The sequence below is a fragment of the Microcaecilia unicolor genome, chromosome 6 (assembly GCF_901765095.1).
Source record: "Microcaecilia unicolor chromosome 6, aMicUni1.1, whole genome shotgun sequence".
NCBI classification, from domain to species: Eukaryota; Metazoa; Chordata; class Amphibia; order Gymnophiona; family Siphonopidae; genus Microcaecilia; species Microcaecilia unicolor.
This window is the reverse complement of record NC_044036.1, coordinates 291,932,112-291,952,655: the sequence shown is the minus strand read 5'-3', so window position 1 is coordinate 291,952,655 and position 20,544 is coordinate 291,932,112. Positions and strand designations below refer to the sequence as shown.

The following is a 20,544-nucleotide window of genomic DNA, read 5'->3' as shown; positions in this document are numbered from 1 at the left end:
TCGCAGCCAAACGGCATCACATGACCCCCCCCCCCCCCCAGATAATGAGCCAAGCATGCTCCTGCTGTCTCTTGTTAATCAAATGTCTTTGGGCCTGACAGTTAATTGAAGGGGGCACAAAAATCTGGGTTCACTAGGATGGTTGATACATTCACAGTTGGGCTTTTATTTAATACTAGTAAAAAAGGCCCGTTTCTGACACAAATGAAACGGGCACTAGCAAGGTTTTCCTTGGAGTGTATATGTTTGAGAGAGTGTATGTGAGTGACTCTGTGAGAGAGACAGAGTGAATGTGCGAGTGTGTGTGTGACAGAGAGAGATTGAGACTGGGTGCGAGTGTGTCTGTGAGAGAGTGTGTGTGTGAGAATGAGAGTGTGTGCCAGGGGCCCGCCCTCCCTCCCTCTCGAGTGCCAGGGTCGTCCCCTCCCTCCCTCCGTGTGTCAGGGTCATCCCCTCCCTCCCTCCGAGTTTCAGGGGCGGGCCTGTTGGGTACTCAGCTACCGGGCTGTAACCTAGGGCGCTCCCAGGGGATGGGTTGAGTGCGGCCAGTCCTGTGCTATAGGTAGTGTGGCTCCACTTTTCCTGGGGAGCGTTGTAGGGAGAGAGCCAGGCTGGGGCTGCCGAGGTGGGGGGCAGCAGTGTCCAAGCTCAGGCTGTGGTAGCCTCCATAATCGGGATATTGGGCAGTGCTGGAATACCTCTGCAGGGAGGGGTGGGGGCGCACAGAGCCCAGGTACATGCAGACATCCTTCTCCAGCAGGTAATTCACGTACATGGTGCCTGCCAGGGTGGGCCAGCCAGCAGCATACTGCAGAGGCCCTTGGGGCTGTTGTCGGCACCGATCCTATCAGATCCCTTGGCAAGATTCTCTCTCTCTCTTTCTCTTTTGCAAGGCCACTTCCCTCACCAGCAATCCGAGTTTGATGTGCTGGGGGGGGGGGGGGGGGCTCCTGCTTCTGATCGCCGTGGCCTGGCTGCTGGCTGCCCGCCCTGCTCTTTCCCATCGCCATCCCCGGCGGCGCCATGATCCGCGTCCACGTCACGTACCCCGCCCCTCCCAGGTCAACCCCACCCCCAGGGGTGTGGCCACAATGGCAATGGTGACGTCAGCCTGGGCTTCGGAGCCTAGCAGACCAACTCTGAAGAAGTCACAGACACAGGCAGCAAGACGCATAGAACGTTGGAGGTGAGAATTATTATATAGGACTAGGAATGACTTTGCAGCAATAAACTCTAATTTACAATCCATACAAGTCTAAGTGCTGTGCTTCCCCCACCCAGTAAGAAGGGACCCTGACTGATATCCCCCTTCTGTTCCCTCCCTTCCTCCAGGACTGCAGCGTGACCTGTGGCAGGATGTTTATGGTCAGCAGCTGGCTATCAGCATAATCCTGCGAGCACTCCAGGCTCACACCCAGAACAAGCACCCAACCAAGCCTCTGGTCATGTCCTTTCATGGCTCAAATGGGAACGGGAAAACCTTCATAAGTAAAATCATTGCCAAAAACCTGTATCCACAGGGAGTGAGGAGCAGATTCCTGCACCAGTTCCATCCAACTCTGCATTTCAGCAATGCACTGAATGTTCCCCTCTATAAGGTAAGCCAGATACACTACTGTTTTCAAAATGTGATGGAATGTTTTCAGCATTGGATTATTGATCATATGCCACCTGTTTGGTTTAAGTTAGGATTTCATACAGGAAGTGCTTTCTAGCCAAGGAAGCCCTGTGAGTTTGATCAAATAGAGAAGGGTGGAATAACAGGTGATTCTACTTCCTGATCAGGCGCAGTTGCAAAACTGGATTCAGGGGAATGTCAGCATCTGCCCCAGCTCATTGTTCATCTTTGCAGAGATGGACCACATGCCCTATGGACTGATTGATGCTGTCACCCCATTTCTGTATCACCAGCAAGCATTCAAAGGACTATCATATGGCAAAGCTATCTTCATTTTTATAAGGTAATAGTAGGAGCCTGCTGGGGAAAGGGAACCCAAGGGTTGTCACTGTCAGAATAAAGTCAAGAGGTGCATTGGATCTGGGCTATACAAAGCAGTCGGTTTCAACTCGTGCGTATATGGAGATCTCATTCACGTGAAATTTCAACTCATAATAAGCCAGAAGAACTGCGGCAATATGTGAAGAAGGAATCTGTGTTTTTTAATATGTTTATCAGTTATAGGCATAGCAGCGGTTCCTTCAGGTATGAGCGTGATCACATTAGTTTGCCTCTGTCTGCTTTCCCTGGTGTTCTGTACTCAGAGGCATCTTCTTTTTCTTTTCCCCATCAGTAACATAGGAGGTGACAGAATAAATGAGAAGATGCTGGAGGCCTGGAGGAAGAACAGCACTAGAGAGGAGATTCAGCTAAAAGACCTGGAACCACTGCTGGCATCCACAGCATTCAGGAACAGAGACAGTAAGTGCAGCAGGAGTGGAGGCCTACTCTAGATCAGAAACAGTGACAAGGGCAAGGACAGATGACTCCAGAGAGTCTGAAGCACACTTCTAGCACCAACAGTGGCAAGGACAGGGATAGACATCTGCTCCAGGTTCTGGAGCATTCTAGCACAGAAATGGTGGAAAGGGCAGGGATAAACGCTTGGCCCAAATTCTGAAGTACTCTACAACAGAAAAGGTGAAGAGACAGAGGCCTGGCTCAATTGCAGGTTTCTCCTGGGAGAATTCTGGACAACATTTTTATATTTAAAAAATCCTGCATTATTTGTTGTGATTTTGCACAGAATTCCTCAGCCTAAGGCCTGAAAGTCTCTCCTGCCTTTTCCCTCCTCAGGCTCCAGCCTCACCCCCATCTCTCACTCCAGCTGCAGCTCTCTCTGCCTCTACCTCCTAGGAAGACTGCTAATTCTGCCCTCAAAGTCTTCTCCGGCATGCAGTACCCCTACCTCTCATCCACCCTCCCTCAGCCACATACCCCTATCCCTTATTTCTGTCCCCCCCCCCCCCCCCACCAAGGCACACACCTTCACCTCTTATTCTTTCTGTCCCCTACTTATCACTGTATCTTTCCCCCACCCTCTACCCATATCAGTGGCACACTCTCAGCTATGTCCCCTCTCATCCCCATGTTACACTATCAGCTTTATGCAACCCTTCTTTTTTCTTGCCCTCCCCCAAAATCCCCAAGGCACACTCTCACCTTACTTTGCTGCTCTGCTCCCCCCCACTCCATGGCACACTGTCAGCTTGCTCTACCCCCCATCCCCATGGTACACTCATCTTGCTCTGCTCCCTTCCCATGGCTCACTGTCACCTTGTTCTGTTCCCCCCCCCCCCCCCCCCCCCCCCACACACACAAACACTGCCCATGGCTCACTGTCACTTAGCTCTGCCCTCCCTCCCCCTCCATGGCACTCTTGTCTTGCTTGTTCCTGATGGCATATCAGTTGCTCTCGCTTCCACTAGAAAAAAGCATTCCCACACTCCGGGCCTGCATGTCAAGCAGTTTGGAATATGAAAGCATTCTGTTCCCACCTATCCTTCACCAAATTCCTACCAGCTTATGCCAGCCCAGAGCTTGTAATGGATTTGAATGGGAGTTGCCCTTCATTGATTCCCCTTTATAGAAGGGAGATCAAGAGGTTTGTAGTGAGATCACAATACTGTGATCATGTCAAGTAGATTGGGGGGGGGAGGCTTGCCACTGCAGAGTTAGGGAAAGTGCTGGTGTTCAAAGTCCAGGCACTAATTTTGTTGACTTTTTTCTCCATTTGCACAGGTGGCTTTTGGCACAGTGACCTGATCCAAAGGAACCTCATCGATTATTACATCCCCTTCCTACCCCTGGAGAGGCAGCATGTAATAGAATGTATAAAAGCAGAGTTGCGCAGCCGGGGCTACAACCAGCACCCAGAAGATGTTATCCAACAGATTGGCTCAGAACTGACTGACTTTCCCCCAGAGGAAAAGATCTTTTCAAGCCACGGATGCAAGACTGTGGCCACCAAAGTCGCTCTGCATTACTGAGGACCATGCCCTAGCCTACAGCAGCTCACCTCGGTATCTGTTTTCTAAAATTTCTACAAAATGGCTGTACGTCTGCTAAAACTTTAAACATATTCATACTTCCCCCTACTCATAATAAAAGTATTAGTGCAATTTTGCACTGAGATAGTGCAACTGTTTTCTTCCATATCCTACCCTTTGTAACATGCCAAGGAGGGTGGCTTGTAGGATTTACAACCATTAGTAGAATTTCTTTAAAAGAATCTATGGCTTCTGCAACTGATAGTTTTGAGGCAAGATGTGCATCAGACTGGTACAGATGGGTTATTGCCTTCTTAGATCTTATCGGTGTCCTACAGTCCTGTTTGGTTTTTAAACTTGGGGTTTCTTCCTTTTTGTTCCCTCTCCTTATGGTTTTTTTTTTTTCTGGCTTCTCTCCTTAATTTTTGGACTCTTTTTTTTTTTAGGTGGTAATGCATAGGATTAATAACAAAGTGCATAGAATAAAACACCCAGTGCAAGTTAAAATTAGAATAGTACTACAAATTGACTACAACCATATCTGCATAGTATTTTTGTACATAAATGGAACATTTAATACATTCAATTATTTGTCTATGGCTTCAGATTTCCACAGCTGTTCTCTTTCTGCCCCAGAGATAGGAAAGAATTTTATGGCCAGAGCCTCTCATCTCACCCTAGTGGGGGGAGGGGGGCAGACCTGATAGCAGCTGTTCAGATGTTCACAGCTATTCCCAGTGCTTTTACTGCAAATGGTTTTAAAAGCTTTGGATCCTTTTCCAAGTGCAGAGGAACAGAATGATGCCATAAACTTCACTATCAAGAGACAGAAGGATGCTGGACGTTTCTAGTACACCGTGTGTAGTTGCTCTCTCTCACAATTCACACACAAGCCAGCAGGCTGGTACTTCTTTCACCATTTCTTTGAAGAATTTACACTACAGCAGTTCTGGTTGTCAGGTTTATTCTTATGAAATAAATGTCCAAACAACCAAATATATATATAATGACCTAAACAGCTTAAAAAAGGTAAACTAAAAAAAAGTCTGAAGTTCCATCATTCATGGTGTCTCCTCCAGGGAGAAGAGAGCTGTAGAACAGAATGTAAAACACAGCCAATGTCCCTGAACCGCACAAAACAAGCCCAGGCAGGAGAAGTGCATGGGTCAAGAGAGGCATAGCAGTGCCAAATCCTAACCTTCATGCTCTCACCGATAGAGAGTGTCAGGTTCTGCCTTTGACAGCACTATTCTCCACACTGGGGGTCGAGCTACCAGAAGCTTAGACTAATCCCCTCCTTTTCTCAGATAAGACTGCAACTACTGCTTTCAGGATTTAAACATAACCCAGGTGTCAAGGATACCCCAGTGTCATTTTCACAAGGGAACTATCCTACACCCTCACACTGCACAGCAAGTGACCATGTAAAACAAGTGTTCAATCGAATTAAAAAGGACAAGGTTCATTGGACATGTATGTTAGAATCTCCTTAAATGGAAAACATTATAGGCCTGATTTGCTAAGCTTTTTTCTTTCACAGGCACAGAACAGGAAAAGCACCTTTCTAGATCAGGTCCTGTTTGTCACATGCCCTCTTGTTCAGCAGGAATGCAGATACTGAAAAAAGTTTAAAAATTGGATAGGCAAGCTGAAAGGCTAGCTACCCATGCCCCCCTCCACCTTTATTATCTTTTCACAACAAATCTTTACCCAAACAGAGAAAAAGATTCTCCCATCATCACTGCACTGACAGACCATGATAGCTTCATTCCTCTTATAAGAATAAAAATTGCCCCGTCCCCCTAGAATTAGAGAGAGATTATTTTAAAATACACCTGTTCTCTCACTCACAGAGAAGCACCACTGTAATAGGCCTGTGTCTCTCCACAGCTCAAATTCTGAAAGCTACAGCATCAAAATGAAAATACAAATTTGTAACGGCATTATAGCTGATTCAATTTTGGTAAAACAAAAATGCAAGTCTTAAAACTAACTGGCAACAGATACCACCCCGGGCACAGGACATTACCAGGCTACAGTGGCAGACAAGAAACCCCAAATACGCTCATCTCCTGTAACGGAGAGAATCTCACATCAGAACAACATTTCTGGTGTTGGTGGTCGACACAGAGCTGTTCTCTGATGACAGGTAACATTTGGTTACTATATGGTAAAAACATTTAGAAAAAAGTGACCTTTTGCTTTCACACACTACCCACCACCACTATCCTTTTCCGCATGTGATGGCGTCAGGTTGACGCTAAAAACTAAAAAAGTGCTTTGAAGGGCTTTTTGTCCACAGAGCTTTGCAGTCCCCCATTGCACTTTTGTGCACCTGCCAAGCAGCAACAGTCACAGCTCTATGTGCAAGTCCAGCTTTGCAGGGACCGTCTTGCAGCCTTTGTCTGAATAGATTTTCTCTGTTTTGGGGAAGTAGGTCATCTCCTCGACAACTTTGGTGATAGTCTCTGGGTCTGCTTTATACCCCCGAGCCTGCAGCTCTGCTGCGACGCACATCTTCACATGTATGTACTCCAGCGGCAGGAAGGGCACAAAGTAATCGATCAGGTTTTTATCAATCAGACTGCTGTGCCACAAGCCACCTATAGAGACAAAAATTTGGTTTATATGACTGGTACAGTGTCACACATAGATTGATGCTTCCACATTTCCAATATCATGTAGCCAGTCATTATCCCACAACTTACTGTAACCTAATGAACTGAGCAATGGTTTCAAAACCCCTTCCATTTGTTTATGTCACCGAAAATATCAGTCACAACTTCTCAACCTCTGATCTACCACTGCTCTGGACAACATATATATAGAAAACACTGCCCATAAGGGCATCTAGAAAAAGCAATTTCCAGCAAAAGCTGCTGGAACACAAAGTGAACATACCTTGGCAAAAGGATTTTAAAATCAAATTTTAACAGAGAAAGTCACTACTGATATATACATATATTTTTTAACCATCTCTAAGAACCAACGAACAAGGAAGCATGGGAATGACCAATGCGATGAGCTAGGATAAAAGCACAAGGGGTTGGGGAGGACTGGCTAGACAGTATGCAAAGGCAGGAAAAAAGGGGATGGTATAAAATCTCAATGGCATGCTCACATCACCCTCTTCTTTTCAAACAGTTGCATCTGGTTTGAATTACTGGACATGGTAAGGAGCTAAATATTACACCTACGTTTTGAGGAATATCTATCCCCTCAGTTGATACCTTTAGATATTTATGGATTTTGGTTGACTCCCGATTATCTTTTGATAACTAAGTCAATGACACCGTAAAAAAAATATTGTATACTTGTTAAACATCTTTTTGATGAAAAACCACTTCATACATTGCTTCATGCACTCTGTTTCAAGATTGGATTATTGTACAGCACTTAGATTGCTTGGTAATTATAGGAAGTATGGCCATATTACACCTTTATTTTTGAAGTTTCATTGGCTACCAGTTCCATGTAGAATGAAATTTAAGATACTGACTGATTCATAAAACATATTATTCTTTACAATTGACTTATTTACATTCAGTAACCATCCCTTATATTCCATCCAGGAATCCTTAGGACCCTACAAAGCCACAGATTATAATTCCTCTTTACAGAGGGTAAGGTTAAATTCAACTAGAACATTTTTTAATATGGCTCCTGTCCCATGGACTCAGACAACACCGCAAAGGAGAGGGGAAAAAGTGCAAGCCATCGCTGTACATGTTCAAATCTTTTACTGACATCCAAGACTCGGCATGGGCTTGTTAGCCGAAATACAACCCGTGTCAAGTCTTGGATGTCAATAAAAGATTTGAACATATAGAGTGATGGTTTGTGTTTTTTCCCCATCTCCTTTGCTGTGTTGTCAGTCTTCTTGAGCTGCAAAGGGTTGTTCTGTGTGTTTGCCTCCTGTCCTATGGAACCATCTTCCAAACCATGCTTGTTTAGAAGAAAATTTTAAGAAATTTAAAATTTTATTAAAGATTAATTTGTTTAAAGAACCTTTTAACTTGGATTCATGTACAGACCTTGGTTCATTAACGCCTCTGGAATATGGTAATTTTCTTGCAAACTGTATGAGTAATTTGGGTGTTTGCTGTGTAATTGTGGTTAGGTCTTTCCTATCAATTTTATGGTGTTCTTAAATAATTCTATTTTTGTTTTTTTTTTTAGTTTATGTTTAATTTAGTTTAGTTATTGTTGTACAGGATTGTAAACCAGTTTGGTCTCTTAAGTGGTATTAAGTTTTTAATAAACAAACATACTCACTGTTCTTATTGTTGAAAACGCCAACAGAAAGGATGGGCTCCAGGTCTTTGAGCTGCATGTCTTCCCTCTTTCTGCCACTCTTCCAAAAATCCAGTGCCACCTGGGTAATCAGGTCACCACCTGCATTGCTGGGAACAGTCACAATTGTAGTCAGCACTCCAGGCTGTGCAAGGATTGTACAAGACAAGAGGTGGTGTTAGACTATTTCAGCTCACTGCCCAACAATCTTTCCTAAACTGCACCCACCTTCAAAAACTCAAACTTTTCATTATTCTAGGCTATATTCTATAAGTGACATGTAATATTAAGAACAAATGTAGTAATATAATCAAAACCAAGCAAAATTTCAGCTGATGAGACATTTGTCCCACTAAGCCAGTGCTTCTCAACTCAGTTCTTGGGTACATCCAACCAGTTGGATTTTCAGGATATCCACAATGAATATGAATGAGAAATTTGCATACTGAGGAGGCAGTGCATGCAAATCTTTCATGCATATTCATTGTGGATATCCTGAAAATCCAACTAGTTGGATGTACCCAAGGATTGCATTGAGAAACACTGTACTAACTTAGAAGTGGTTCTCAAACCTGTCCTGGGGGACCACCAGTCAGGTTTTCAGAATATCCTGAATAAGCATATGAGAGATTTGCATGCCCTTCACCCCATTATATGCAAGTCTCTGAGGCATATTCATTGTGCATATCCTGAAAAAAAAAAAAAAAAAACGACAAACCAATGGTCCCCCAGGATAGGTTTGAGAATCATAGCATAAGCCATGATAACAGAGGCTTTATGGTTAATAGCAGTTGTTTCCCTCCTCCCCCCCCCCCCCAAAAAAAAAATACAAAGTATTATTATTACTCCAGATGCTTGATAGACTGCAGGGGGTCCAATATGGCTACTGTGCACTTTACAATGATAAAATGTGTAAAGAAGACAGAGCAGACAAACCCACTATTTTTATACAACATACATTTAGTTCACATCTTTGCATTAGTAGCTCAAGATGAATTACACTTCGGTACTGGAGATAGCTCCTTGCCCCAGAGGACTCACAATCTAAAAAAACTTATACTAAGGCCATAGAGGCTGTGTGGTCTACCCAAGATCGCAAGGAGCATCATTGTGAACACTTTCGCAAGATATTTTGTGTGATAGATTAAAATATGAACTCTTAATACAGTTCTGATTAAAAAACAGACCTCTTACTCAAATTCCACAAGTGAAATAAAATCTGTGTACCTCTAATATGTACTATCCAAAATTTGACTGCCATTTAACCTACAGGTCCCAGGGTCACAGCTTTAATGTTATTAAACTGATAAGCCAAACCAGCAGACTGTTCATATCTCAAAACAATTCCAAATTAAAATAAACACACAGATTTATTTATTGCACTTGTATCCCACATTTTCCCACCTATTTGCAGGCTCAATGTGGCTTACAAAGACCTGTTATGGCAGCGCCATGCCAGGATAGAGAAATACAGTTGGAATTACAATGAGATCGAGGATGACAAAGAAGAGGTAAGGTATAATAAATGGCTAGTCTTTTCTATAAACCTAGACTCTTGTAAAGTGAAGGATAGCAGACTTCTGTACCTGAGAAAGATGAAGATAGCTTTCTGATAGGATACTCCATCAACCTGCTCATAGTAGTCCAGAAAAGGTTTGATAGCATCAATGAGGCCAGGGTGCATTTTATCCATCTCATCAAATATGAAGATAGAGCGTGCACAGGCACTGACATTACCCCGGATCCAATTCTGCAGTTGGTCCTGTCAGGCGAGAAGGCATAAGACTGTGATACACAGGACTGGGGGGAGGAGAAGAAGAGGCAGAGGTTCATGTCAATGGGGGCCAGAATGAAGCAATTACACTGCAGTTAAAACATCTCAAAATCTCAGCCCACAGAACATTTGTACTACATAAATACTTGGCAATACACGGAGGTAGGCCAAGTAGAAACCCTCCTCCTTTATTTATCCTACTTTACCTACCAAAGGACGATTGTACAGTTCTACACAATTACTAAGCAACAAGTCTGGGCAGCTTTTTTAAACCCTATCCCAGAACAGCATTTCTTATCACTGATTCCATGAAATAATACATTAGGAAGGAAAATGCCTCATCTCATTCCAGATATCCACTACACACAGCCCAGAGGGTTCCTCGTTGAGGAGCTCAGACCAACACTCTGTTTATACCTTGTACAAGTTGAGCAGATTGTCATGCTGGAAGTGGATTGTGGATACAAACAGATGCACATACTTGCTGTTCAGTCCTTTCTCGTATATATTTTCTGAAATTATTTTGCTGATGAAGTTTTTACCGGTGCCGGTCCAGCCATGCAGAGACAAAACCAGGGGTTTCTTTGTGTTCTGGTTGCTCATAAATCCAGTCATGGCTTTCAGGATCACTTCCTTGGCTAAGTGCTGCCCAAAAAGCTTATTCTGCAGATCGAATTGTAAAGCTAAGCAAAGAAACGAGAAGACTACGTCTTAGCCAATAGCAGTATAAGGAAACACGAGTCACTGTTTTATTTCTAACACAAAAGCCTAGACACATACCACCACTGACCATAGCGGGCTCCGCAAACATATCATGTGAGCAGGAGGAAGCAGATTTGCTGCAAGCAGGACTGAGGAAAAATAACTCCGGGCTCAAGGATCAGTGTGCACACAGAATCCCTGCAGAGCTCTCTCACCCCAGAGCCAAGTAGTTAGGTGGTTGAACTGCAGGAGCATTCAAGGATCTCTTTCAGCCACATACATCTCCCAGCTAAGGGAAAACGAAACTAGGGTGGGTTGCAGAGTAATTCACCTCTCTCCATATTGTCTCCACTCCCCTCGGGGTCGCACACCCTGACCTGCTCCCTCCTCTCAGTTACACTTCCCCATCCCCCTCACCGGTGTTGTTCAGTGGTTCCTCCTCCTGGCGGCAGCACTCCACTATACCGCAGTAGAAGCGCGGGTAGGACAAGTAACCGGTGAGCGCCGAGGCCGCCCCAATGGCAAGGCCCAGACTCACGGGCTCTACGGCAAGGCCCGGACAAAGGAGTAGCAAGAGCATCAGGCCGAGCCTTAACCCAGACGCCCCCTCCATGAAGAAAAGTGCGCTGCGCAGTTCCCTACCAAACTCCAGCCGTAACTAACTACCATCTACCAGTAGCAGAAGTGCACTTCCGCCCCGCAGTAGCGTCACTTCCGTCCGGTGTGTCTCGGGTATTGAAGAGGTTGAAGAAAGAAGGAGGTAGGATGACGTCAAAAACTTGAATCCAATTTTCTTACTCGCTGACTGTTTCCCATTCCGCGCGCGCGGTCATCTAGTACACAAAACAAAACAAGAAAACCTATGAGCTGCTGCACCCTCTGTCGTTTTGGTAGCATTTTTATTTAATCTCGCTTATATTTTCAAACGTGCTGGTTTGTGCAGCATACGGATGCACACAGAAGTGTTGGTTTCATCGGTTAGAGTACTAATTTGTTCTACATTTTAAATCATCACTAGTAAAAAGCCCCTTTTCTGATGCAAATGAAACGGGGGCTAGCAAGGTTTTCTTCTGTGTGCATGTGGGAGTGTGTGTGTGTCCCTGCCCTCTCTCCCTTCCCCTGTGCTGTCTGGCCTCTCTGTCCCCTCTGCCCTCGGAGTCAAGTCCTTCAGTAATAAGTTTCCTGCTGTGCTGTGTTTGTGTTACAGAGATAGTGAAGTGAGGGCTTCTGCCCTCTGTCCCCTTCCCCCCTCTGAGTCCTTCACTGTTACAGAGAGAGCAATTTGATTTCATGCTTTGCTGTGTTTTCCTTCACTGTTTGTGTTACAGAGAGAGCGAGGGCCGGGCAGACACTCATGGGGAAACCAGATATCTCTCCCCCTTCACACTTCCGGCTGGAGGCTTCATTTAGAACGTTGGTGGTGCCTTTTATATATAGAGAAGATTGTGTCATTTGGAGGACCTGGCTATAGGGAGATGTTTTCACCTAATAAAGGGCCACCAAAACAGACATGTTATGAGAATCAGGTACTTAACAATCAGACTTACTATTTATAAGTACAATTTTAAAAAAAGACATTAATTTGGTTGAAACCGGGAGCATTTAACATCTCCCCCCCCCCCCCCCCCTACAACAAACGAAAAAGATGGCATGTGGGGACCTGCTCCTTTTTGTTTTGTGGAATGCAGTGGTATATTATAAAAATGCACTTGCTTTTTTTTAATTACTACTATTTCACAGATATGTATTGAATAAGGGCTTCCTTTATGCAGAAATAATGATCTGAAGAAGGGTTACCTTCGAAAGCTAATCAAAAATGTGTTAGTCCAATTAAAAAAGGTATATTATTTTATTTTCTATGTTTTGATTTATTTCTATTTATTACCTTAAAAAGTGGACTAACACAGTGACCATAATGACTTTACTTCTAAGAGAGAACACACATAAAGGTTTATTACTACTTAATAGAGCTTAATACAATAAAGCAATGTTTCCCCAGTAGGTCCTGGAGTACCCCCTTGCCAGTCAGGTTTTCAGGATATCCACAATGAATATGCATAAGATTGATTTGCATACACTACCTCTATTGTATGTAAATCTCTTTTGTGCATATTAATTGTGGATATCCTGAAAACCCAACTGCCAAGGGGGTACTCCAGGACCGCCTCTGGAAACACTGCGATATAGTTGCACACCTGTTACGGTGTGGACAGCTGGATATTGCAGCCACACATTGGTTATGTCACTGGGTGACTGCCAAATGGAGAGGATTCCAAGCAGTGAAGTCTCTAAAAAGACTTAAATGCATGTGCAGGAATTCCTGCCCAATACTATACCTTACACAGTTCATACTTTAGCGCAGTTCAACTCGGTGTTGGGAAGGAGGGATTCTGTGGCTGAAATATCCATCTACCCATGGAGAACACCCATTACAGGTATGCAACTCTATTTTTTTCATGGACAGCCTGTATATTTTAGCCACATAAGTGGCGACTCCAAAGCTAAAGGTCGCTCTTAATAAATTTGTTAGTAATATGTGAGAAAAAGCATAGTGACCTGAAAATTTTTGGTGGTGGTGAGTTAAAGCATTTACATGGAAGCGTTTAGTACCACCTGTCCCAACATAGAGTCTGAAAAGCTTGGATGGTCCAAACTGTAGTGATTCATGAAAGCAAGCATTGTGGACCATGTAGCTGCCATGCAGATATTATGAGCAGAAGCACTGTGAAGTTATGGCCCGTTGCCCTCAATCAAAGGTTGTAAGCTGTAAATCATAACAGAAGGCATGAGGACACAGTTTTCTTGGATACTGGAGTTTAATCGTTTCTTGAATAATCAAATCTGAAAATTGAGAAAGACAAGCCTGCTTGCTATTCTTTGATGGAGAAGAGACAAAACTTTAAACTGAACCCTAAATCTCACAGGCAACCAATGGAGCAGTTTCAAAGTGGGAGTGATATGGTCTTACTTCGAAACCACCCATGCAGTAGCATTCTCCTTCTTTACAACCTGTAAAGCTTTCACCCTAGCACTGAACATTCCCAAATAAAGAGAACTACAATAGTCCACTTTCGATAGCACCATACTTTGTACATTTCAGAAATCAGATAAAGCCAACATCGGCTTTAATCAATATAGCAAATATAGCTGATGGAAGGATGTTTGTATCACATTTCCAATCTAAGCTTGCATAGCAAGCTGGGCATCCAACACCACCACCAACAACCTCATTTCTCTTTTGACATTATCACATTATATATGCTATACAGTAAAAAAAATGTATAACTTCACAAATTGCTTTGTATTTTTTCCCATTTATTATTGAAAACAAAAAGTAATGCTCAACATCTAGCACTCAAAGTGTGTGTGTGCTCTTTTCAAAAAGGAATGTCAAATCATCCGGATTTTGCATTATCTGGATTGCTCTGTGCAGAGGTTAGTCTGGATAATCAGCATCCTACTGTATAAGATTCTGGACTGAAAGGGAAATGGGACTTGATATACCACCTTTCTGAGGTTTTTGCAACTACATTCAAAGCGGTTTACATATATTCAGGTACTTATTTTGTACCAGGGGCAATGGAGGTCAATGGTAAAGCCCATGACTAAAAATGCTGCTAAATCATTAACGTGATTCTACAGGATTTTGAAGATTGTTCTAAAAACATGATTTGTGCAGTCTACTGTATAACATGTCTGAAACAAGAGTTGGGGGGTGGGTAGCTATTTCTGCAAGATGAGTGGCTTGGTTTAAAGCCTCTGCATTGCAAGAGAGTGTCTATGAAAGGAATGCAGATGCCCTCTATAAGGCTAATTCAACCTCCACGGAGTGGTGAGATAACTGAAGCTGTTCCAGACCCATTGATGAACGCACCTTGTATGTCATCTATAGTCTGCTACTGAGATAGAAATGGGGAAAGTCACTGTTGTCCCTGGAAATATTTTTTAACTCAACGAATAGTTAAGCTCTGGAACTCTTTGCTGGAGGATGTGGTGACAGCAGTTAACGTATCTGGGTTTAAAAAAGGTTTGGACAAATTCCTGGAGGAAAAGTCCATAGTCTGCTATTGAAGCAGACATGGGAAGCAACTACTTGCCCTGGGATTTGCAGTATGGAGTGTTGCCATGATTTGGGTTTCTGCCAGGTACTTGTGACCTGGCTTGGCCACTGTTTGGAAAATAGGATAATGGCTAGATGGACCATTGGTCTGACACAGTATGGCTACTCATGTTCTTAAAAGCAGCAGCAACAGCTTATGCAGGCACATTTTGAGCAACAGATGCAGCAGCAGGTGCTGCAGAAGCTGGTAGAGCTACAACAGAGCTCAGGCCCAAACAGGAATGGCTGCCCAGGTTTCAGTATTAAAGACAATGGCATTAGAAGACGACCCGGACTATTTTGTGACCAATTTCAAGAGAACCACCTGCCTTGCAGGTTGGCCAGAAGCATCATGGACCTCTTATCTGTGGAATTTACTGACTGGTAGCAGCCACATGGCATTCCAAGACGTTAATTCCGCTGGGATGGCCACCTATGAAAAAATAAAAGCTGCCATTTTGGAGAGGGAAGGTGGCACCCCAGAGGCCTGTCAGTAGTGATTCCAGAAAGGGTCCCTACAAGTTAAAGAAAACCCCTAGAGTTTCTTCTACTGACTCAAGGAGGTTGCCTGGAGATGGCTGCAACCGGACGACAAGACGGGCCTGGAGATCGCGAGTCGTCCTCCTGGAGCAGTTCCTTGAAGGATTACCCCTGCCTATGAAGCAGTGGGTGAGGTGGCACACTAAATTGACCCGAGACTGCTTTAGAAGCAGCCGAAGCCTTCTACCAAGAACAACCAGAGTTAGAACTCTATAAAAAGCAGCAGGCTGGAAGCCCTGGGAGAAAAAGATGGACCAGACGAGAGGGATCAGAAACCACCCTCCAGCCTGGGAGCCCCAAGGAAGGGGTTGAAGCGATGGAAGCCTTCATTCCTACAAACACTCCGTGCACCTTTACCCCGGTCACAAGATCCATACAACTCCATCTGTTTTGGGTGTAGGGGAAGAGGTCATATAACCAGAGACTGCCAGGAAATAGCTGAAGATTCCGTGGATGTGGATGTGAATGTGGTGAACTGCAATTTTATGGAAGCTTCCCATCCAGGAAGTAGAAATTGTGTAAAAGCTGAGCTGGAAGGTGACCTGTACCAAGCTCTAGTGGACTCTGGAGACCCTTGTCCGGAGAGAGGTACTCGATTGCCTGCAATTAAAGTATGAGCAAACTGTGGCCCTGGCCTGTGTACATGGTGACCAGAGACAGTACCCAACAGCTCAAGTGTTCTTTGTAACACCTGTAAGGCAAGCTCATATGAAAGTAGCAGTCTTTCCTTGGCTATCTTATCCAGTAGTTTTGGCCTGGGATTTTCCCCATTTCAGCGCCATCAAGGGCCCAACTGATCTGTGGCCCAAAGAGGGAGGAGCAAACTTTTCATGAAATCTTTCCATTGGAGGACCCTGATTTATATACTGAAAATCCAAAGTTGCCCAAACCCCAGCGGCAGTTAGAGAAACCTCTTTAGCAGCTGCAGTAGATGGAGATCCGGAGCTAGGGAAGATGATGGGTCAGACAACTCCGACCCTTTGGACAGTCTACCTGAATGTAGTAGCGAGGGGGGCTACAGGGAATTTTAAAAGGGCACAGTCAGAGGACGAGTCCCTTAGAGCAGCCGGCGCTAGGGTTGCTTCAGTAGATGGGAATCCCGTGGGTAACCAGGATCCCTCTAAGGTAGCACTCCCGTATTTTGGAATAAAGAATGACTTATTGTATAGGGTGGCCAAAAGAACCATGGAGGGGGAAGAGGCAGAGCATCTGTTAGTCCCGCAGCCCTATCATAGGCAGGTCATGCAATTAGCTCACAGGAGGTCATCTGAGGGAGGAGAAGACCGGGGAGTGGATTTTGGCCTGGTTCTTCTGGCCAGGTATATTCATGCAATTAGCTCACAGTCACCTATTAGGTCACCTGGGGAAGGAGAAGACCTAGAAGCGGATTTTGGCCCAGTTCTTCTGACAAAGGTGTATTCAAGCAAATTGAGCTCTTTTGTCGGTCCTGCTCAACCTGCCAGCTAATTAGTCCTGCAAGGGTTCTATCTGCCCCTCTTGTGCCTGTGCCCCTTGTCAATATCCCATTTGAAATAATAGCAATGAACTTTGTGGGACCCCTGGAATGCACCACCTGTGGTAACAAATATATTCTGGTCATTTTTGATTATGTCACTTTCTACCCAGAGGCCACTGCTTTGCATAATATGAAAATAATTACAGTGGCTAATGATGTGGGAAGTCTTTTCCTGGATGGGGATCCTAGCAGAAATATTGACTGACCAAGGTACTACCTTGTGTCCACAGTTAAGAAGCAAGTGTGTACCTTGCTAAAAGTGAAGACCTTACAGACATCAGTTTATCATCCACAGACAGTCTGGTGGAGCACTTTAATAAGACTCTGAAACAGACGCTGAAAACGTTTGTGACTGAAGACGGGAAAAACTGGGATTCTCTGCTCCCATATATACTGTTTACAATCCAGGAGGTGCACCAGAGCTTGACTGGATTCTCTCCATTTAAATTGTTATATGGGAGGAGACCTAGGGGAATCCTGGATGTGGTTTGAGAGGCTTGGGAAGAGGATCCCAGTTCGGGAAGGAACTTGGCCAAATACTAAAATGTGTGGTAACAAGCTGCCATCTTCTGGAGAGCGATTCAACTTTTGAATAACTGTGCTGGCTCTTTTTACCTGCTACGGGGCCATAGTCATTTGGCCATCAACTGAGCTACTTGCCTAATTAATTCATTTTTTTATACATGCGGTCGGTCGATAGCCTTTTTCTACCTATCATTTTTTGCTCTGTAGTTGTATATGGTGGAAACTAGAGAACACACCATTTAAGCCATTTGGTGATGAAGATCACAAGTATAACCCTTGACGCAGCCCCTTTGGGTGAAACAGGGCCTGTGATGGACATTTTATTAGGCTGAAATCCTACAATAAAGATTTATCTGTACCTACTACTGATCTGCTTTGCTTGTTTCCGCAAAAGACAGGACCTGTCAATTATAAAGTGGCCCAACCTGACAAGAGGAAAAAGGTGAAGATCTTCCACATTAACTTGCTGAAGAAGTGGGTCCCCATGACTTTGGCCCGAAGGTCCCAACAGAATCTGGACCCCTGTAAGTTCCATTTGGCAACCAGTTCTCCATCTCACAGAAGGCCGACCTACAGCAGTTGGTATACCAGAAAGATGTGTTTTCCAGAGTGCCAGGCTGGACCCACCTTGTAACTCATGATATTGTCACCGAGCCAGGAGTGATAGTTCGGCAAACATCCCTATCAAGTCCCAGAAGCTCAGCAGCAAGCTGTGGCATAAGAGGTCGCTGAAATGCTAGAACTGGGTGTCACTGAGGAGTCAACTAGTAACTGGTCATCTCCCATTGTGCTGGTACCAAAGCCGGACAGGAGCATCTGATTTTGTATTGATTTTCGGAAGGTGAATGCTGTCTCTAAAATAGAGGCCTATCCAATGCCAAGGGTGGATAAACTCATTGAGCGGCTAGGAGGGGCCCGATTAATTTCGACCTTGGACCTCACCAAGCGATATTGGCAGGTACCTCTCATCTCAGTTGCCATGGAGAAGACAGCCATCTCAATACCCCAGGGTTTCTTCCAGTTTGGCCTTCATGGAGCTCCAGCTACCTTCCAGCATCTTGTGGATCACCTACTTAAACCCCATGGCTACTATGCGGCTGCAGTTAGACTTACACAGATCCATAGGTTACTATGTAACTTTGTAAGTTTGAAAATATGCCTCATTGTCATCTACAGTAAAGACTGCAGGACCCATTTCATCCAGGTAGAATCATTCCTGGATAGTCTACGGACTGCCTGGTCAGCCTGGACTTCAACGGCTCTTTATTGTGCAGGTAGATGCCTTAGAGGTTGGGCTCAGGGCGTTCTGGCCCAGGAAATAGGTGGAGAAGACCACCTGGTGGCATACATTCCCAAGACAGAAAAATTATGCAGTAATTGAAAAGGAAGCTCTAATTGTCAAGTGGGTCCTGGAAACCTTCCAATACTATTTGTTGGGGCAAAACTTCCTGTTAGTCACTGACCATCAACCCCTTCAGTGGATGGCTTGACATAAAGATTCAAATGCACATGTAATGCGCTGGTTCCTTAGCCTCCAGCCATTTAGCTATCAGGTGAAACATTGGGCACACCAAGAGCACACTAATGCAGACTTTTTGTCCCGGGAGGAGGACCCCAATATGGCAGGCACTCAACCAGGCAAGGATGAACTGAGGAGGAGGGTATGTGAGGGGGTTTATAGAACACTGTCCCTCAGATAGCCTGAGCCACTTTAAGAACACTAATCCCGCCCCAGGAGGAAGTGAGCCAGGAAGGGTGGAGTCAGAACCGGCAGTATAAAGGACAGGGCCAGACTGATGTTAGAGAAGCCAAGGATGGAAGAATCGAAGCTCCAGCATATACCACTACAACGATTGTGACCTGGTTGAGGCATGCCACTTTTGTTCCTGTTTGAGACTTGCAAGCCTTGCTCTGAGGTCTGGCTGGAGCCAAACACTGTAATTTGGAGAAGAACAAAGGAGTTACGCGCTGTATTTGGGGTGTGGCAGCCTCACCAGCCACAAATTGTGCCTCTTGAACTATAGTGGCATTTTATCTTGTGTTCCTAGGCCTGTGACAACACAGGCCTCAGGATTCAATTAAATAAACACTTGTTTTCATCTAAATTCCTTTGTGCGGCTATGTTATTTCACAGGCCCACCCTTGACTCTTGCTTGGTGTATCACAGGAACGTATTGAATGGCCTGGACACAGCCTTGTTTCGGGAACTCGTGCTTGTGTCAGGAGTCATCTTTAATTTAAACTGTAGCAAGGTAGCGAATGTAAACAATTGGTACAGAATCCAAATATATCAGCTCAAGTACATAATATAAAATACCACAAAGAGCAAACAGCATTTAGGTCGGCTCAGGTACGCAATGTAATGTACCACAACATGCACAATATAAAATACAACTAAGAGCAAACAGTCCAGGTCGGTTCAAATACACATATTTGCTCTTTGCAGTACTTTACATTGTGTACTTGAGCCAACCTAGATGCCGATTGCTTTTTGCGTTATTTTATATTGTGCACTTGAGCTGATATATTCTTGGATACTGTATCAATTGTTTACATTCTGCACCTTGCTACAGTTTACCTTTAAATTGAAGATGATTCCCGACATAGGCATGAATTGCCGAAAAACAGCCATGTCAAGTCCTTTCAATACCTTCCACTGAGAAAGTTCAATAAAGAATTGATGGACTTTGAGAACCCTTGTTCTTTGTGCTTATTATTTGTTAGATACTCATGCCTCACATTCAGCTTTGGCATTGTTCAATCCACCACATGTCAGTTCTGTGTTTGAAAAGTGCTAATGTTAAATCCAAAGCGCAACTAATCTGAAAGATCTGCATGAGATTAAAATGTTTTACTGGGGTGGGGGAACAGAGTCAGAGTTATACACCGTAGGAACGTAGACATCTGGTTGGCCACACTTCCTCCACAAAACGATGCACAGTTACCTACTATGTCTTTTGATAAATGTGCTTGTATGTGGATGGTGGTGGGGATGAGATTCTACTGTGTTGGGTGATCGTATTTGATAACCTCAATGTTATAAAACAGTAGGAAAAGCTGTGACGCAAGCCGTTAAGCTAGGGTACACAGAGAGAGGTATGACCAGAA

The 20,544-nt window shown here is 44.3% G+C and overlaps 2 protein-coding genes across 2 annotated transcripts; one reads left to right on the top strand and one right to left on the bottom strand.

Moving 5' to 3' along the window:
* Positions 1 to 1,301: 1,301 nt before the first annotated feature.
* On the top strand, positions 1,302 to 4,448 carry LOC115472543 (torsin-1A-like; the record flags this gene model as incomplete). Its single annotated transcript, XM_030206839.1, has 4 exons — positions 1,302 to 1,598; positions 1,786 to 1,961; positions 2,292 to 2,419; positions 3,740 to 4,448. Coding segments are annotated over 4 exons (849 nt in total), but the record flags the coding sequence as incomplete, so codon positions are not given.
* Positions 4,449 to 4,934: 486 nt separating this feature from the next.
* LOC115473147 (torsin-1A-like) lies at positions 4,935 to 11,458 on the bottom strand. The gene is made up of 5 exons (XM_030207853.1): positions 11,174 to 11,458; positions 10,472 to 10,737; positions 9,867 to 10,042; positions 8,263 to 8,390; positions 4,935 to 6,590 (listed from the first exon to the last, which is right to left on the bottom strand). The coding sequence occupies exons 1-5, from the start codon at positions 11,367 to 11,369 to the stop codon at positions 6,340 to 6,342; spliced, it is 1,017 nt and encodes a 338-aa protein (XP_030063713.1). The 5' UTR covers positions 11,370 to 11,458; the 3' UTR covers positions 4,935 to 6,339.
* Between the last annotated feature and the right edge of the window lie 9,086 nt (positions 11,459 to 20,544).

What these genes read in the sequence shown, in the direction of transcription:
- LOC115473147 (XM_030207853.1), bottom strand. Translation starts at nt 11,369, where the DNA reads ATGGAGGGGGCGTCTGGGTTAAGGCTCGGCCTGATGCTCTTGCTACTC. An exon ending in GGAACCACTGAACAACACCG is followed by an intron (nt 10,738 to 11,173) that starts GTGAGGGGGATG and finishes TTCTTTGCTTAG; the next exon opens with CTTTACAATTCGATCTGCAG. An exon ending in CGTTTTCAACAATAAGAACA is followed by an intron (nt 6,591 to 8,262) that starts GTGAGTATGTTT and finishes TTGTCTCTATAG; the next exon opens with GTGGCTTGTGGCACAGCAGT.